General features: G+C 40.9%; 1 protein-coding gene across 13 annotated transcripts in view; it reads right to left on the reverse strand.

The window, feature by feature from the left end:
- The window catches only part of USP48 (ubiquitin specific peptidase 48), a 104,428-nt gene that overhangs the window by 49,218 nt on the left and 35,742 nt on the right, over nucleotides 1-19,468 (reverse strand). For 7 of the 13 annotated variants that reach the window (XR_001912688.4, XR_013519850.1, XM_009000588.5 and 4 more), the window contains 4 exons: nucleotides 15,673-15,806; nucleotides 14,415-14,497; nucleotides 4,864-5,043; nucleotides 325-453 (listed from right to left, as the gene is read on the reverse strand). Coding sequence is in view for 11 of the 13 variants with exons in the window: in XM_009000588.5 (XP_008998836.1) it covers nucleotides 325-453; nucleotides 4,864-5,043; nucleotides 14,415-14,497; nucleotides 15,673-15,806 (526 nt within the window). In the remaining 2 variants the exon portion in view is untranslated. The remainder of the gene's footprint in view (nucleotides 1-324; nucleotides 454-4,863; nucleotides 5,044-14,414; nucleotides 14,498-15,672; nucleotides 15,807-19,468) is intronic. The other 6 variants (XM_078330679.1, XM_009000586.5, XM_078330684.1 and 3 more) reach the window with 2 other exon arrangements.

Raw genomic sequence — 19,468 nt, forward strand, 5'->3', positions numbered from 1 at the left:
GTAGAGACAAGGTTTCACCATGTTGACCAGGATGGTCTCGATCTCTTGACCTCGTGATCCACCTGCCTCAGCCTCTCAAACTGCTGGGATTACAGGCATGAGCCACCATGCCTGGCCTACTTTCCCATTTTTTTCATAATTGCATTGCTTTATTTCAGATGCTCATTTCTTAAAAGTAAATGTGATTAATATTTACTTTCACCAATATTTATCATATGGAATCAATTTATCATAATAAATAAAAGCAATCTATTCCTTATCATTAATTTTTGAGTATGGCACTCTAAAACACCTGCCTGATATAATCCAGGAAAACTGCCTTACCTGGAACTTGAACAGTAGTGTTGGGCTTTTCTTGAGTCTGCAGTCTATAAACCAACATATACGCATTTCGAGAGCAATGAGTTCCTTTGCCGCACTTGGGTTTACGTGTCTGAGACTTAGAAGGTTCTGCTGAGATAGAGAAATCAAAAGGTACCTTAACTTAAACGCATAGAGTTTGTTTATTCTTTAGTGGGGCTATAGAAAACAATTTCCAAAATATACACCCAAGACATATTAACACGAATCTAAAACATTCAAAGGCCATACAAATTTGACAGACTCTTTAGCTTTTAATATTTAAAAAAGTTTACTATCCCTATTGCCTGCCACATTCCATTTTCAAAAGATGAAAAGAAAATACATTTTTCTAGGGAACAAACCTGGAATAACAAAAAAATCACTCTTGCTGTAAGTTGATTTTAATATTATGCTTAATTATAAAAATTAACTGAAGCAGGGCACAGTGGCTCATGCTTGTAATCACAGCACTCTAGGTCAGGATGGGCGGATCACTTGAGGCCAGGGGTTCAAGACCAGCCTGGCCAACATGGAGAAACCCTGTCTCTACTAATAATACAAAAATTAGCTGGGTATGGTGGTGCACACCTGTAGTCCACCTACTTGGGAGGCTGACGCAAGACACTTGATTGAACCAGGGAGGCAGAGGTTGCAGTGAGCCGAGATTGTGCCACTGCACTCCAGCCTGGGTAACAAAGTGAGACTCTGTCTCAGAAAAGAAAAAAGTTAAAATAAATTTTGATACAAAAATAGGCCAGGCACGGTGGCTCACATCTGGACAGCATGCTGAAACCCCGTCTCTACTAAAAATACAAAAAGTAGCAAAAAGTAGCCGGAAATGGTGGCACATGTCTGTAATCCCAGTTACTCGGGAAGCTGAGGCAGGAAACGCTTTAACCCTGGAGGCAGAGGTTGCAGTGTGCCAGTGCAAATCTGCCTGGGAAAAGACTGAAATTCTGTCTCAAAATAAATAAATAAATACATAAAAATCGAGACTGATGCAATCACTGAAGGGAACATGGGACTTCAACTCTCCTGGAAATATTTTATTCTTTTTTTTTTTTTTTTTTTTGAGGCAGAGTCTCCTTCTGTCACCAAGATGAAGCGCAATGGCACGATCTTGGCTCACTGCAACCTCTGCCTCCTGGGTTCAAGTGATTCTCCTGCCTCAGCCTCCTGAGTAGCTGGGATTACACATCCTGGCTAATTTTTGTAGTTTTAGTAGACATGAGCTTCTACCATGTTGTCCAGGCTGGTCTCGAACTCCTGACCTCAGGTGATCTACATGCCTCAGCCCCCCAAAATGCTGGCATTACAAGCATGAGCCACCACATCCGGCCCATTTCATTCCACTTTCTAAAATCATGCTATTTAAGGCCGGGTGCGGTGACACACATCTATAATCCCAGCACTTTGGTAGGCCAAGGCAGGAGGATGACCTAAAGTCAGGAGCTCAAGACCGGCCTGGCCAACATGGTGAATCCTTGTCTCTACTAAAAATACACAACTTAGATGAATGTGGTGACATGCACTTCAAATCCAGCTACTGGGGAGGCTGAGGCAGGAGAATCACTTGAACCCAGGAGGCAGAGGTTACAGTGAGCAGAGATCATGCCATTATACACCAGCCTGGCAGATAAGAGTAAAACTCCATCTCAAAAACAGAAAAGAAAATATGCTATTTTATTTCTTAGGGCAATTAAATTTAATTTATTTTTATGATTTTGACTAAATTGAAGAACTTCTGTTTACTAAAATGATTACTGAGCTAATTTTTATTTTTCAAACTGTACATATCTATTTTATATATACTTTTATTTTATTAAAAAACAACATTAAAACTAATACTTGTGGGCTGGGCACGGTGGCTCACGCCTATAATCCCAGCACTTTGGGAGGCCGAGGCGGATGGATCACGAGGTCAAGAGATCGAGACCATCCTGGTCAACAAGGTGAAACCCCGCTTCTACTAAAAAAATACAAAAATTAGCTGGGCATGGTGGCACGCGCTTGTAGTCCCAGCTACTTGGGAGGCTGAGGCAGGAGAACTGCTTGAACCCAGGAGGCGGAGGTTGCAGTGATCGCGCCATTGTATTCCAGCCTGGGTAACAACAGCGAAACTCCATCTCAAAATAAAAATAAAAATATTTTCAGCTGGCCACGGTGGCTCACGCCTGTAATCCCAATTTTTTGGGACACAGAGCCGGGCAGATCACGAGGTCAAGAGATCAAGACCATCCTGGCCAACATGATGAAACCCCATTTCTACTAAAAATACAAACATTAACTGGGTATATTGGTGTGTGCCTGTAATCCCAACTACTCAGGAGGCTGAGGCACGAGAATCACTTGAACCTAGGAAGCGGAAGTTGCAGTGAGCTGAGATCACACCATTGTATTCCAGCCTGGGTGACAGAGTGAGATTCAATCTCAAAAAAAAAAAAAAAGAATGAAATGCTAACAAGCGGAAATATTAGCCACCAATCTCTTTGAAGTAAACAGCAAGTGGAAAACATGAAATATTTCAGATGGCAACTTTAGCATATGAAAATGATTTTCCAATTGGGTTTCACTATTCCAGGTAACTTTCCAAGAGGTTATGGAGGCAGATCATTTGAGGTCAGGAATTCAAAACCAGCCTGATCAACATGATGAAATCCCATCTCTATTAAAAATACAAAAAATTAGCCAGGCATAGTGGCGTGCACCTGTAATCCTAGCTACTCAAAAGGCTGATGTAGGAGAATCACTGGAAGCCAGGAGGCAGAGGTTGCAGTGGGCAGAGATCATGCCACTGCACTAAAGCTTGACAGACAGAGTGAGACTCCATCTCAAAAAGGAAAAAAGAGGGGCCAGACACAGTGGCTCACGCTTGTAATCCTAATACTTTGGGAGGCCAAGGTGGGCGGATCACCTGATGTCAGGAGTTTGAGACCAGCCTGACCAACATGGAAAAACCCTGTCTCTACTAAAAATACAAAAAACTAGCCAGACATGGTGGTGCAGGCCTATAATCCATTACTTGGGAGGCTGAGGCAGGAGAATCACTTGAACCTGGGAGGTGGTGGTTGCAGTGAGCCAAGATCACGCCACTGCACTCCAGCTTTGGCAACAAGAATGAAACTCCGTCTCAAAAAATAAAGAAAAGAAAAAAAGAGGTTATGGGCACTTCCAAGGAAATCCAGTTTTCAGATCCTCAGTTCACCATGTTCTTTCCTAAAATGGATGTGCCTCAACACTGAAGTCCCATGATGGTTTCTACCTCTCTTTCACAATCATTTGATTGCCATGTCACAAAAGAAAGATATAACCTCTGAGTGACAGACAAGGGTCATACCTATCACATTGATATATTTACAAAAAAAAAATACATTTACAGTAAAAATTTTACTGTTTAATAAAATTTATAACACACCTTTATGAGTTTTATCAATTAAGGAGTAATATTCATAATTTTAAAAACACCACTCTATCCAGAAGTACTTTTTAACTATTTAGAGCTTTATAGTCACAAAAAACTTAGTATATTCCATAAGAATAAAATTCTGTAGGGTAAACATAATGAAAATACTGGTGTAGAAGGAAATGGAATTGTTAAAAACGCCTACTATAAAACAAGACCTTTTCGGGTATCCTTGAAAAGGATGGTGGTAGATATCCAATCTCTATGCTATTTAGTATCATCTGGACATTCTCATAACAGTGATGTTACAAATTAAGTTTTAATATTTATAATCTGTCATAAATTACAGCATTTGGAGATACTTAAAATTTGTGATGGAAATGTTAGATTTTAAAATGTGCAAAGAAAAAATGGTTGTTCAAAGGCATAGTGACACATGTCTGTAATCCCAGCTACTTGGGAGGCTGAGGCATGAGAATCACTTAAACTCAGGAAGCAGAGGTTGCAGTGAGCCGAGATCTTGGCATTACACTCTAACCTGGGCAAGAAGGCAACAGGAGCAAAACTCCACCTCAAAAAGAAAGAAAAACCATTAGCTGAGCATTGTGGCACATGCCTATCATCCCAGCTTCTCAGGAGGCTGAATCATGAGAACTGCTTGAACCCAGGAGGCAGAGGTTACAGTGAGCTGAGATCGTGTTACTGCACCCCACCCTGGGTGACAGAGTTAAGACTCTGTTTCAAAAAACAAAGACAAAATTTTGCCAGATGTGGTGGCAAACATCTGTAGGCCCAGCTACTAGTAAGGCTGAGGTGGGAGGATCATGTGAGCCTAGGAGGTTGAGGCTGCAGTGAGCCGTGATTGCACCACTGCATCTGGGCAACAGAGTAAGACCCTGACTCAAAAAAAACAAGCATTGCTAATACAAGATGATTTTACATGTGTTTAAGAAATGCAAATATCTTAGCTTGGAAAGTTAAAAAAATAAAATAAAATAAACGCAAATATCCTTGACGGTCCACAACATAACAATCTTGAGCCAGAATAATGCATCACAAATATTTCTAGTAAAATAAATTTATATTTTAAAAGGGCACTCACAACTTAAAGGTTTTACCTAGATCTTCCTCAATCCCTAGTTGCAATTTCTTCCCCTCCATCTTTTCTATGTCTTCATCATTAAATTTATACCATTCACCAGACTGTGGATCTTTCACGTGGGCGATGTAGTGGCCAGAATAAGCACTGACTCCTCTGTGTATGAGGACTGCACTGAGTTCATACACATAGGACCCACCTGGAGAGAAAGGGAGAAAGTAAAAGAAACACTGGATAACAGTATTTCTTATATCCTGAGCCTCAACTGTAAAGACTATGAATCTTTATACTGGTATAACTAAAAACACATCACCTACAATTTTTAAAAATTAGTTTTACAAAATAATGTATAATTACATTACCTTAACACTCTCTTAAACAGCACACTGTATTAACTCTCCAAGCCCTCTGCAAAATACACAGATGAAAAACAACAGCCTCCTGGGGACTCAGGGAGTTTAAGCTACTCTACTAAATACTGTGCTCTTCAGCACAGGCTAGAGAGGCCACACACTTACCAAGAAAGCTGTTCATACTCTCTGATGTGTTACAGAATTAAAACTTAATTGACAGTGAATGAACATTTACATTTAAAAATGAATTAAAATGTCTTAAAGTTTGAAAAACATCTTTCAGAGATCCTAAACTTAAAGGAATTATGGGGAAATGTGTTAGAAAAGATAACTTCCACTATATATGTTCTATTATTTACTAGAAAACAAAAAGAATCATTGATAAACCCACATAACCACAACTAATACTAAAACCTACATTTTTTTTTCTAACAAATATTATCTTTTCACATCATTATTCTTCTAAAATTTATAATGACTATATATAATTACCATAATGTACCTAACCACACTCATATTAATGAACATTTAAACTGGTAGCATTTCAGGGTCTTTATAGGCAATAATTAACTTTGCAGTACAAATCTTTGCACAGACCTTTGACTGCCCCTCCCCCCCACCTCCCACCCTGAGTCAGGGTCTTGCTCTGTCACTTGACTGGAGTACAGTAGCACAATCACAGCTCACTGCAGCTTCAACCTCCTAGGCTTAAGTGATCCTTCCACCTCAGCCTCTTGGAGTAGCTGGGACAAGAAGCATACATTTTAATTTTTTCAAATTAATTAATTTATTTTCAGATGGAGTTTTGCTCTTGTTCCCCAGGCTGGGCTCCACATTCCGCATTCAAGCAATTCTCCTGCCTCAGCCTCCCAAGTAGCTGGGATTTCAGGCACCCAACACCACACCCAGCTAATTTTTGTATTTTTAGTAGAGACAGGGTTTCACTGTGTTGGCCAGGCTGATCTTGAACTACTGACCTCCCTCCCAAAGTGCTGGGATTATAGGCTTGAGCCACTGCACCTGACCATTTTTTTTTTTAAGATGGAGTTTTGCTCTTGTTGCCAAGGCTGGAGTGCAGTGGTGAGATCTCGGCTCATTGCAACCTCCGCCACTTGGGTTCAAGCAATTCTCCTGCGTCAGCCTCCCAAGTAGCTGGGATTACAGGCACCTGACACCATGCCCAGCTATTTTTTGTATTTTTAGTAGAGATGGGGCAGACTTCAGGCAATCCACCTGCCTTGGCCTCCCAAAGTGTTGGGATTACAGGCGTGAGCCACCACGCCCAACATCCCCCCCACTTTTTTTTAATAGACAGGGTCTCGCTGTGTTGCCCAAGCTAGAATTTGACTATTTCATTGGTATAATTTCCTTAAAAATGCAAAGAGTAAGTAACAGCAGGGTATAGCCAATCACTCATTAGACAAACAATAAACATGCTGGACACAGTTTCAGGCATGAAGGATACAGCAATTGACTAAATGAACAAAGTCCCTGCATTGTTGCAGCATAGTGGGGGAAACAGTAATGCAGATTAATACCTGGACCAAAACCCACTGAATTCACCCCAGCTGAAAATACTGGGTAAGATAAAAATATTTTAAAATCTCATCACTTCTCGGCCTTTTGGCTAAGATCAAGTGTAAAAATATTTTTAAATCTTTCTAAATGAACTAATTATCTGGCAAGAAAATAAGAATTCTCAGAAGCCCAATACCATATGATGGCAACAGCCAGGTAGTAAGCACAATAGAGTTTCCCTCTGGGAGCATTAGGGGAACACTATGATCAACTTGAACTCTGTTTTACCATATCTCAAGGGGCGTATGGGATCAGAGACAACAGTTAAGGTTCATAAAAGATGACGTATCTAACTGGGGACTCCCACCAGAAAACTAAGGTTCTTTTTAAATTGACAAATAATATTTGTATATATTTATGGGTACAATGTAATGTTTGATATGTTTACATCATGGAATTATTAAATCAAACTAATTAATATAACCTGGATTTTTGTGTTGTTTTTTTTTTTTGAGATGGAGTCTCGCTCTGTGGCCCTGGCTGGAGTGCAGTGGCGTGATCAAGGCTCACTGCAACCTCTGCCTCCAGGATTCAAGCAATTCCCTGCCTTAGCCTTCTGAGTAGCTGAGATTACAGGCACCCACCACCATACCTGTCTAATTTTTGTATTTTTAGTAGAGACGGGGTTTCACCATCTTGGCCAGACTGGTCTTTAACTCCTGACCTCGTGATCCACCCGCCTCGGCCTCACAGTTGTGAGCCACTTCGCCTGGCCAACATAACTATTTTTTGTGGTGAGAACATTTAAAACCTGTTTTTTAGCTATTTCAAAATGTACAATGCATTATGAACTATAGTCACCATGTTGTGCATAACTCTCCAAAACACATTCGTCCTGTTTAACTGAAGCTTTGTACTCTTTAAACATCACCTCCCGATTCCTCATTGCCTCTGCCACCTACCACCTCATTCCCTAGATTCTGGTAACCACCATTTTCTTCTCTATTTTATTATCTTATTTTTTTTAATTGCTTTTCTTCTCTATCTGTATGTATTTGACTTTTTTAGATTCTATGTATAGTATAGATTAGATCATGCAGTACTTGTCTTTCTTAGCCTGGCTTGTTTCACTTAGCACAATGTCCTCCAGATTCATCCATGTGATCACATATGACAGAAGATCCTTCCTGCTTCCCATTTAACGCTGAACAGTATTCCATTGTGTATATATACCACATTTCCTTTGAAATAGAATTCTTTGGTTTAGAAGAATATCAATGGTAAGAGAAAATTATCTGCCTTATACGTATACTTTGGGACCTATGGATAAAAATGAAAAACAAAAAGCAAGTCTCCATTACAACTTCATAAGAAGCTAGCCCTCAAAAAGATTTCTTTACCATGAATTCACACTACCTACGAAGTCAGAAAAACCTCAAGCCAAGAGTTTTGTTTGATGTGGTCCTGGGATGAGTGACAGTCCTAAGGAATGAATTCCATCAAAACACATACACACACGTCATGTAACACAAGTCACTCTAACTGCAAGGCAGCAAACAGCAACAAAAGCAAACCGATGGAGATTTTCACCTCAGTCAGTGGAAACAGCAAATACATAAATAAAATTTTAAGTACATTTAAAGAAATAAATGATGGGACTAGAGATTGTAGAAAATGAAAATCAAATGATGAACAAAATCAAACTCCTAGAAATGGAAATTACAGTCACCGACAGTCAAAACTCTATAAAAAGGTTAAACCTCAGATCAGGTTCATCTGAACAGAGAATACATAAAGTACAAGGTGGAGCTAAAGAAATTATGCAGAATGCAGGACAAAGCAATGAAGAGTTGGGCAACATGCAGCGTAGAGTAAGAAAATCTAACACATAGCTAACTGGCATTCCAGAAGGAAAGGGAAAAGAGAAACAACATTCAAAGGTAATAGTTGGAAAATTTTCAGATGCCCTAGGTGAGAAGAATAAATCAATTAAAAATCAAACCAGGCCGGGCGTGGTGGCTCAAGCCTGTAATCCCAGCACTTTGGGAGGCCGAGGCGGGTGGATCACAAGGTCAACAGATCGAGACCATCCTGGTCAACATGGTGAAAACCCGTCTCTACTAAAAATACAAAAATTAGCCAAGCACAGTGGCACATGCCTGTAAGCCCAGCTACTTGAGAGGCTGAGGTATGAGAATAGCTTGAACCCGGGAGGCAGAGATGGTGGTGAGCCAAGATCGCGCCACTGCACTCCAGCCTGGGTGACAGACTATGTTTCAAAAAAAGGGAAAAAAAAAAAAAAAGGCCAGGCATGGTGGCTCACGCCTGTAATCCTAGCACTTTGGGAGGCTGAGGTGGGTGGATCACCTGAGGTCGGGAGTTCAAGACCAGCCTGGCCATCATGGTGAAACCCCATCTTTAAAAAAAGAAACAAAAAGAAAAGAAAAAGAAACCTGAGTCCTGAACAGAGCAGTAAAATTAAAAGGGCAGGGTAAGAAATGTCACAGTCTCAGATTGGCCATACCAAGTTCTTCCAGTTTGTGTAAGCCAGGGAACCTCAATCCTTGAACTTTGTGATCATACCTAATTAGTAGAGGCCCCAAATCTCTGAAAGAAATAAACCTAAGGGCTTTGTGGAGGAAATGGCATATATCCCAGCCTTAGGGGAATCCCCATAAATAATTCTCTCTCTGTGCAGTAACCAGCATGCGGTCAAAAACAACCAGGAACAGACGAAACAAACCAACACTGAAATAACCAGCTCAGACAGACAGACCAGCCTGAACACTATTCCAACAGTGTCAGTCATGAATTATAAAAACTGGGTGTTTTTAATGTTTAAATTGGTTTAAAAAATTTTTTTTAATATTCTGGATGCCTTTAACACATTTACAAGCAAATATTGATGACAACATTTTAAATACATCCATAACTGAGAAAGGTGATACATATCTATCTATTTGTGGCTCTACTGACCCTAATTGGTCAAAAGCACATCATTTTGCAAGACATGAGAAAGGAGGAGGGTAAGAGAAAAGGAAAGAAGGCTGAAGGGGAACCAAAGCCCAGAATTTTCCAGAAATGTGTGAGCCTCCAGAGAATGGAAGTCTGCAGTACACTGGGTTCTAGCAACCTCAGCAGGACCTAGTTCTCAGAAACACAAGCACGTCCAACAGATGAAACCTCAGCTGAAAACACAGAAGGTAGCAGTATCCAAAGACATTCCAAGGTCTGGGAGGAACAAAGTATGATATGGTTAACAATCATGGACTTAGCAAGATCTGGAGGCATCACCAGTGGGGTTCTTCTCCTGCTACCCTCAATAATCCAGGTGAAAAAGCAGGGGAAGCAGAGGAAGATTTAATTATGGGTTACGCTGTGGCTGGCAATATCCCAGTAGAAAAATGAGTAAACGATGTACAGGGATGCATGCTTATATAGTAAAATGCCAAAGAAGAAAAACAATAAAAGAAGCGTTCAACATGAAAGTCAGCTAAGTGGTTACACTTAAGGGGAGGAAGGAGGTTTTAACTGTGCAGCTGGGAGGGGCACAAAGAGGCTTCTGGGGAAAATGTTCTTCTTTCTTCATCTGGGGAGTGTACATAATTCATAACTCACCAAGCCATGCATTTTTGCATCTTAAACTTTTAGGAATAAGATATATTTCAAAATTTAAAAATAAAATAGACTGAGATACATGAAACTTCAACTATGGAAGGACAAGGCAAGGTAAGGCACTGAGTAAGGGCTGATCAAGGGTGGAAGGCAAGATCACTGAAGGAGAGAAGTTGTTATTAGGTCAGCTGGAAGGAGCATCCAAAGGAATCGTATTAGTATTCCCTGTATCATTAATGAAAACAATAATCCACAGGTATTAGCAGTAGCTATACATGTATTACCAATAGACAGCATTAAAAATGCTGACATCACATTACCATTCTTAGAGATAACCTGGACTCATACTCATCAATTCATTAAACTAATCAACTTTAAGGCCAGATGTGGTGGCTCAAGCCTGTAATCCCAGCATTTTGGGAGGCTGAGGTGGGCAGATTACCTGAGGTTGGGAGATCAAGACAAGCCTAGCCAAAATGGTGAAACCTTGTCTATACTAAAAATACAAAAATTAGCTGGGTATGGTGATGAGTGCCTGTAAACACAGCTACTCGGGAGGCTGATGCAGGGAGAATTACTTGAACCTGGGAGGCGGAGGTTGCAGTGGGTAGAGATCGCACCCACTGCACTCCAGCCTAGGTAACAGACCATGACTCTGTCTCTAAATAAATAAATAAATAAATGTATAAATAAAAACACACTTCAGAATTAAGATAGTTTTAGACCAGGTGCCGTGGCTCACATCTGTAATCCTAGCACTTTGGGAGGTCGAGGCAGGCGGATCACATGAAGTCAGGAGTTCAAGACCAGCCTGATCAACATGGTGAAACCCCATCTCTACTGAAAATACAAAAAATTAGCCAGGCGTGGTGGTGGGCACCTGTAATCCCAGCTACTCGGGAGGCTGAGGCAGGAGAATTGCTTGAGCCCAGGAGGTAGAAGTTGCAGTGAGCCGAGATTATGCCACTGCATTCCAGCCTGGGCAACAGAGTGAAATTCTATCACAAAAAAACAAAAACAAAAACAAAAAAGCATAGTTTTTAAATCCCCAAGAAACATGGCAAGACTTGAGTTAGAGAGTCAGGGGCAAATATTCGAAAATGAGGACCTTTCATTCTGAAGAACTCTGCATATCTGCAGGCTCACCGTTTAAAGAAACAAGTGGATTCTCCTTTTAACCATAGATCATCGGGGTCCAAAGTGGCTCCCGCCGGAGCTCATGGCGCTCGCCAAGGCGAGGTCATCAGTTCAAGGCTAACCTGAGCAACCTCATAAGCTCAAACTGATTGGCAAAAAAAAAAAAAAAAAAAAAACCATAGATCATCTTTTTTTTTTTTTTTTTGGTAGCTTTGTGTGGTTATGTGAGTATGGGAAAATATAAATACTAATTATCTGGATGACAGAATTACATGTGGCTTTTATTTTTTTTCTTTATGCTTTCTGAATTTCCCAAATCATCTAGAACCCTAAGCAATTAACAAAAGTTGTTTTTATTCTTCTACCTATATAAGGGAACAAGCATTACGACAGCATGTAAAAGACAAGCCTATAACTATAAACCACTAGATTGCTTTTACCAGTCCTAGCAAACAATTCTAAAATAAGAAGATAATATTTATTTATTTACTTAAAAATTGAGGAGACGGAGGCCGGGCCCAGTGGCTCACGCCTGTAATCCCAGCACTTTGGGAGGCCGAGGCAGGTGGATCATGAGGTCAAGAGATCGAGACCATCCTGGTCAACATGGTGAAACCCCATCTCTACTAAAAATACAAAAAATTAGCTGGGCATGGTGGCGTGTGCCTGTAATCCCAGCTACTCAGGAGGCTGAGGCAAGAGAATTGCCTGAATCCAGGAGGCGGAGGTTGCGGTGAGCCGAGATCTCGCCATTGCACTCCCGCCTGGATAACAAGAGTGAAACTCCGTCTCAAAAAAAAAAAAAAAAAAAAAAAAAAAAATTAAGGACACGGGACCCAGCTCGGTGGCTCACGCCTGTAATCACTTTGGGGGGCCAAGGTGGGTGGATCACGAGGTCAGGAGTTCAAAACCAGACTGGCCAACATGGTGAAATCTCATCTCTCTTTAAAAAAAAAATTCAGACAGGTACAGTGGCTCATGCCTGTAATCCCAGCACTTTTGGGAGGCTGAGGTGGGACGATCACTAGAGCCCAGGAGTTCAAGCCCTGACTCTAAAACAATTTATTTAAATTAGCTGGGTGTGGTGGCATATGCCTGTAGCTCTAGCTATTCAGGAGGAGAGGTGGGAGGATTGCTTGAGCACAGGAAGGTGAGTCTATAGTGAGCAGTGATCACATCACTGCAATTCAGCCTGGGCAATAGAGCCAGATCCCATCTTGAAAAAAAATAATAAAAAATAAAAAATTACAATTAAGAGTTTACTATATTTTGTAAACCAACATAGAATTAAATATTTCTACAGGTTTTGATTTAACACATCCTTTTGATAAATATTTTCTTTATAGTATAAACTGGGCTAATATATATATAAACTTAAGAACTATTAATACTAACAATTCAAGCCTATCTAGTAGAGTCAAAGTGCTCATTCATTTCACATCTCCTAAGTTTCTAAACTGGAGAGCCACTAACCCATTAGATTTTCCTCAATTTCCATTACCTAAACAAAGGAAGCAGGAAGCTAACCACTACACATAAAATGAACTAGAGCTAAGTTTATTTATTCAACAAAATATAACAATATAACAATGAAGTCCAAAAGTGAAGTTGGTACAGTTTCCTTCTTCCAAAGAGGTACAAATTTTAAAGCACAGTACTGAGAGTATCATACATTTGAAAGCTCACATATTCATTTAGCACATTCCTCCCCAACTTTCCCGTGTCTCTTAAAGGTTTTTATAGCTTGCTTCCATTGTAAGTTGCCTCTAGAAATGTTGTCTTTTTGTAGAAAGAGAGAGTTTTTATGAAATAATTTCTTTATTAAAAATTTCAGGCTGGGCTCAGTGACTCATGCCTGTAATCCCAGCACTTTGGGAGGCTGAAGCAGCTAGACTACTTGAGGCCAGGAATTTGAGACAAGAGTGGCCAACAAAGCAAAATCTTAAAGTGCAAAAATTAGCTAGGCCTGGTGGTGTGCACCTGTAATCCCAGGTACAAGGGAGGCTGAGGCAGAAGAATCACTTGAACCCAGAAGGCGGAGGTCGCAGTGAGCTGAGATCATGCCATTGCACTCCAGTCTGGACAACAGAGCAAGACTCCGTCTCAAAAATTAATAAATACATTAGTAATACAACCTTAAAGGGAAGTAAAAAAGTCCTTTCTCTAATAAGACTCATCCTGTTTGGTAGGATGAAGACTACCAAAAGAAATAAGCAGTGCTTATTTCTTGTTAAAACAATGATAGCATCCTAGGACATATTAGTGGTAACAGATATGAAAAATAAAAGCATAGGGCCAGGCGCAGTGGCTCACTCCTGTAATCCCAGCACTTTGGGAGGCTGAGGCGGGTGGATCACGAGGTCAAGAGATCAAGACCATCCTGGTCAACATGGTGAAACCCCGTCTCTACTAAAAATACAAAAAATCAGCTGGGCATGGTGGCGCGTGCCTGTAATCCCAGCTACTCAGGAGGCAGAGGTGGGAGAATTGCCTGAACACAGGAGGCGGAGATTGTGGTGAGCCGAGATCGCGCCACTGCACTCCAGCCTAGGTAAGAAGAGCGAAACTCCGTCTCAAAAAAAGAAAAAGAAAATCATAAATACAGGAATTATGCCACCTAAAGTTTTTGGGACAACGTTTTTAAAAAGTGAATGGAGACAGCTTGTTAGTTTTGGAGACTGTTAGTTTTGAAGAATGACAAAATATTTTTATACCCTTAATTCTGTACATATAGATGAACTACCTAATCTTTGCTATGTGCTTACTCACACAAAATGGAATTAACATCTTGGTTCTCTTAAAAAAGTCTTTGTTTCTAGACAGAGATTCCCAGAGAGATATTAATAAACAAAATTGGCAATTGACTGCTATTCCATATTCGTCACAAGCCAGTCACAAGTTAGAGTCTCTGAGCAATAAAATGTTTACTCCTCAGTAAAAATATTACCTTTATGTTCCACATAAGGCTCCATATCCAAAATTTCTGAGAAGCCAATGTAGGTATTCAGCTTTTTCTTATGTCCAGTTTGCCTAATCAAGAGGAAAGCTGATTATATTTAAATTTAAAGCAATCATAATACAATATATAAGCTCTATTAGCTATTTTAGTAAACTCAACAGTAGTTAGCTTTCACTTAACAATCTTCCTCTAAAACCTGTATAATTAGAGGTAAACAGAATATTGTTTTTTAGATGGACAAATAATAATAGGTTTAAAAATGTGAATTCAGGCCAGGCACAGTGGCTCACGCCTGTAATCCCAGCACTTTGGGAGGCCGAGGCGGGTGAATCATGAGGTCAGGAGATGGAGACCATCCTAACCAACATAGTGAAACCCCATCTCTACTAAAAATACAAAAAATTTGCTGGATGTAGTGGCGAGTGCCTGTAGTCCCAGCTACTCAGGAGGCTGAGGCAGGAGAATCGCTTGAACCTGGGAGACGGAGGTTGCAGTGAGTCAATATTGCGCTACTGCACTTTAGCCCTGGCAACAGTGCAAGACTCCATCTCAAAAAAAAAACAGGCGAATTCAAGGCTGGGTGTGGTGGCTCACACCCGTAATGCAAGCACTTTGGAGACCATGGCGGGCATATGACCTGAGGTCGGGAGTTCAAGAGGAGCCTGACCAACATGGTGAAACCCCTTCTTTAAAAAATTAAAAAAAAATAAAAAAATGTGAATTCAAAGTGCTGATTCCAAACACAGCTTATTTTTCACAAGTTTCAACTTAATCACAAAAGAAACAAATTCTTCTGCTTTACAGAAGACGCACGCACATGTGCTGACACTGCCTTGATTTTTATTATAAAATGAAATATACACTCCATGGGTGTAATGATTACAAAATCTATTCTATTTAAAATATCAAGTAATATTAGAAGGTCAGGGTAATTCAGTTCCTTGCAATTTTTCTTTTTTTTTCCTGAGACAGAGTTTCATTCTTATTGCCCAAGAATTCTTTATTCTACTTTCTGAGAATAATAAATGTAAGAATTTTTTAGCTTTTTAGTTATCAACGGCTGGCTTCTTTAAAATTTTTATGATAAAATCATAAAATACTAACATTTCAAAATGGCAAGGTCCATCTATAACTTTCATCCTCAAATCTAGAGTTTCAAAATTTTATCATCTCATCTATCGATGGTAAAGTCTGTCCATATTAGCACACAATGAACAACAAACGCTACTATTTGGCACACATTTACCTGTCAAAGACAAAACGCATGAGTTGCAAGTTGAGAGTGCAAGGAAGGCTAAGAAGTCGAATCTTTCTTGTTGCATTCTGTTTGCTTTGACAGTTCTCGCAAAAATAGCGATTGTCTCCTTCTAATTTTTCTTCCTGATCAGGAATAAGACATATTAATTTAAAAAAGAAGATAGGTTTAAAACAAGTGATAAAACCCTTTCATTTTAGTTAATAGCTCTGACTTAAGCTATTTAACAGTAGCTGCTATAAATAATGGACACACAAAAGTAATGGGAACTGCTCAGCAGTGACATTATCAATTTGTATGCGATGATATTTAAAACTGATGAGCCTGTTTCCCAAATGCATGATGTTAAAAATGCTTGTTTTAGGTTATGTGCCTTGGTAATCCCATTTTTCTGGGAATTCTGATGTAGGTTTTAAAAAGAAATGTCACATGTATTTTGATGCAACATTAATTTAAAAACGGTTAAAAAGGCTGGACAGCCCACAGCTTTGCCGGGCGCGGTGGCTCACGCCTATAATCCCAGCACTTTGGGAGGCCGAGGCGGGTGGATCACGAGGTCAAGAGATTGAGACCATCCTGATCAACATGGTGAAACCCCGTCTCTACTAAAAACACAAAAATTAGCTGGGCATGGTGGTGCACACCTGTAATCCCAGCTACTCGGAAGGCTGAGGCAGGAGAATTGCTTGAACCCAGAAGGCGGAGGTTGCAGTGAGCCGAGATCGTGCCATTGCACTCCAGTCTGGGTAACAACAGTGAAACTCCATCTCAAAAAAAAGAGACATCGAGACCATCCTGGTCAACATGGTGAAACCCCGTCTCTACTAAAAATACAAAAAAAAAAAATTAGCTGGGCATGGTGGCACGTGCCTGTAATCCCAGCTACTCAGGAGGCTGAGGCAGGAGAATTGCCCGAACCCCAGAAGGCGGAGGTTGCGGTTAGCCGAGATCGCGCCATTGCACTCCTAGATAACAAGAGCGAAACTCCGTCTCAAAAAAAAAAAAAAAAGCTGGGCAGCATGGCTTATGCCTGTAATCCAAGCACTTTGGGAGGCTAAGGTGGGTGGATCACTGAGGCCAGGAATTCAAGAACAGCCTGGCCGCCATGGTAAAACCCTGTCTCTACTAAAATACAAAAATTAGCCAGGCGTGGTGGTGTACACCTGTGGTCCCAGCTAGTCCGGAGGCTGAGACATGAGAATCACTTGAACCCGGGAGGTAGAGCTTGCAGTGAGCTGAGATCACACCTCTGCACTCCAGCCTGGTAGAGTGAGACTACATCTTGAAAAAATTTTAAAAAAAGGCCGGGCACAGTGGTTCATGCCTGTAATTCCAGTACTTTGTGAGGCTGAGGCAGGCGGACTGCCTGAGCTGAAGAGTTTGAGACCAGCCTAGGTAACACAGTGAAATCCCATCTCTACTAAAGGACAAAAACAAAAATTAGCTGGGCATGGTGGTGTATGCTGGTAGTCCCAGCTACACGGGAGGCTGAGGCAGGAGAATTGCCTGAACCCAGGAGCCTGCGGTCCAGGAGCCGAGATCACATCACTGCACTGGTGACAGAGCAAGACTCAGTCAGTCAGTCATTCATTCATAGATAGATAGATAGATAGATAAAAAAATGGGGGGTGGTAGTAAAAACTATATATGGGTACCAGAATACAAAATTATATACATATTTGGTTAAAATTACTGAAACACATTCATGAGACAAAGCTAAAAAGAAACGTGTAAAAAAATCAAACATTTTCGCTGATAGTGGTTTCTTTTTAAAATTTGCCTTGGCCAGGTGCAGTGGGTCATGCCCGTAATTCCAGCCCTTCAGGAGGCTGAGGTGGGCAAATCACGAGGTCAGGAGTTCAAGCCCAGCCTGGCCAACATGGTGAAACCCAGCCTCTACTAAAAATACAAAAAAATTAGCTGGGCACAGTGGTAGGCACATATAATCCCAGCTACTCGGGAGGCTGAGGCAGGAGAATCGCTTGAACCTGGGAGGCAAAAGGTTGCAGTGAGCTGAGATTGCACAACTACACTCCAGCCCAGGCGACAGTCTCAAAAATAATAATTATTAATAAATAAAATTTGCCTTTATATTTCTATGAAGCTAACTGCAGCCAATCACAGCTAACCGAAGCCTCAAACTCGTAAGCTCAAGCTTTTTGCACAATATTACTTAAGTAATACAATACTGGTACCATCATCTTTTCACTTGGCTTCCAGGACACCAGTCACACTTTCCTAATTCCCTGGCATTCCTCCACAGCCTCCGGTGCCAGCTGCTCCCACCTCCCTGCTCCCTAACATTTGAACGTCCCAGGACTCAGTCCTTGTGTCTCTCCCACTCTCTTGGTGATTTTATCCAGCCAAGACTTCTCCCTGGAACTATACCACTCAAATGTAACATGCTCAAAGCCAACCCTGCTCCTCCCAGGTCCTCCCCATCTCAGTCAGAGCAATTCCATTCTTTTAGTTGATCAGGCCAAAAACCTTAGTAATCCTTGACTCTTACTCTCCATGTCCACTCTGCAAATTAAAAAAAAAAAATTTTTTTTTTTTTAACAGATAACGTCTTGCTCTGTCACCAAGGCTGGGGTGCAGTGGTGCAATCATAGCTAATGACAGCCTCAAACTCCTGAGCTCAGGCAATTTTCCTGCCTCAGCCTCCTGAGTAGCTGGGACTATAGCTGTTCAACACCATGCCTGGTTCATTTTTTTATTTTTTGCAAAGACGGTCTATCACTATGTTGCCTAGGCTGGTCTCAAACTCCTAGTCTCAAGTGATCCTAAGCCACCACAACCAGCCCCAGCCTGCAAATTCTAACTGCTCTTAGAAAATGTATCTAAAAGCCAAACCGTGCTTATCACCTCTTCAGTTAACCCATGGTCCAAGCCACCATGCACTCCTCTCTGCCCTTAACCCATCTTCAGCCTATTCTCAAGACAGCACCCACAGTTAGCCTGTTAAAACAGACTGTATCACTCATATGCATATGACCCTGATGACACCTCAACCTCACCCAGAGTAAAAGTCAAACTTCTGACCAAGGTTTACCAGGCCCTATCTGATAAACCTTCTATCTGACTTCATCTTCTATCATTCTCCCTTTGCTTATTCACTTCAGCCACATCCACCCACACCCCCCAACCCCCTACCCCGTTCCTCAATCCACCAGGCATGTTCTCATCTCGAGCTCTGCCCAGGACACTCTTCTTGATTCTTAGGACACTCACCGCTTCGCCTTCGACCACTTTATTACAAATTGCCCCCACCCCACCCTACTCCCTGCTTTCTTTTTCTCCAGAGCACTTACCCACTATATATTCTAACTTTATTTATTTTACTGTCCCTCCCTGGTATCCACACCACTACTTTACAGGCTCCATAAAGGCCAATCCCCAACAGCTGAAACAGTGTCTGACACAGAGTAAGCACTCAATAAATATTCAGCTAAATGAATTCACTGACTATTTCAGGCATGCTCTGGATGAGCCGAGGAAGTCGGAAAGCACAAAAATATCTGAAGACATCTAGCTGGATAATAAGCTTGTCTATTACGCTATGTATACATTCATGCTTGACAACAAAGAGTTCCTCTTAGCAGTTTTCCACTCAGAACAGAAAGGAATCATTTAATTATCTCCACATGAATCTAAATATACAGAAAGCAGAAAGACCGTATCAATGTAAAAAAATAACACATTCTAGTTTTCATCGCACAAGGTAAATTATCTTTAAGATAACCGAGCTTAGCATTCTTTCAATAGCCCACTACCCACAATCACAGAA

The sequence above is a fragment of the Callithrix jacchus genome, chromosome 7 (genome assembly GCF_049354715.1).
Source record: "Callithrix jacchus isolate 240 chromosome 7, calJac240_pri, whole genome shotgun sequence".
NCBI classification, from domain to species: domain Eukaryota; kingdom Metazoa; phylum Chordata; class Mammalia; order Primates; family Cebidae; genus Callithrix; species Callithrix jacchus.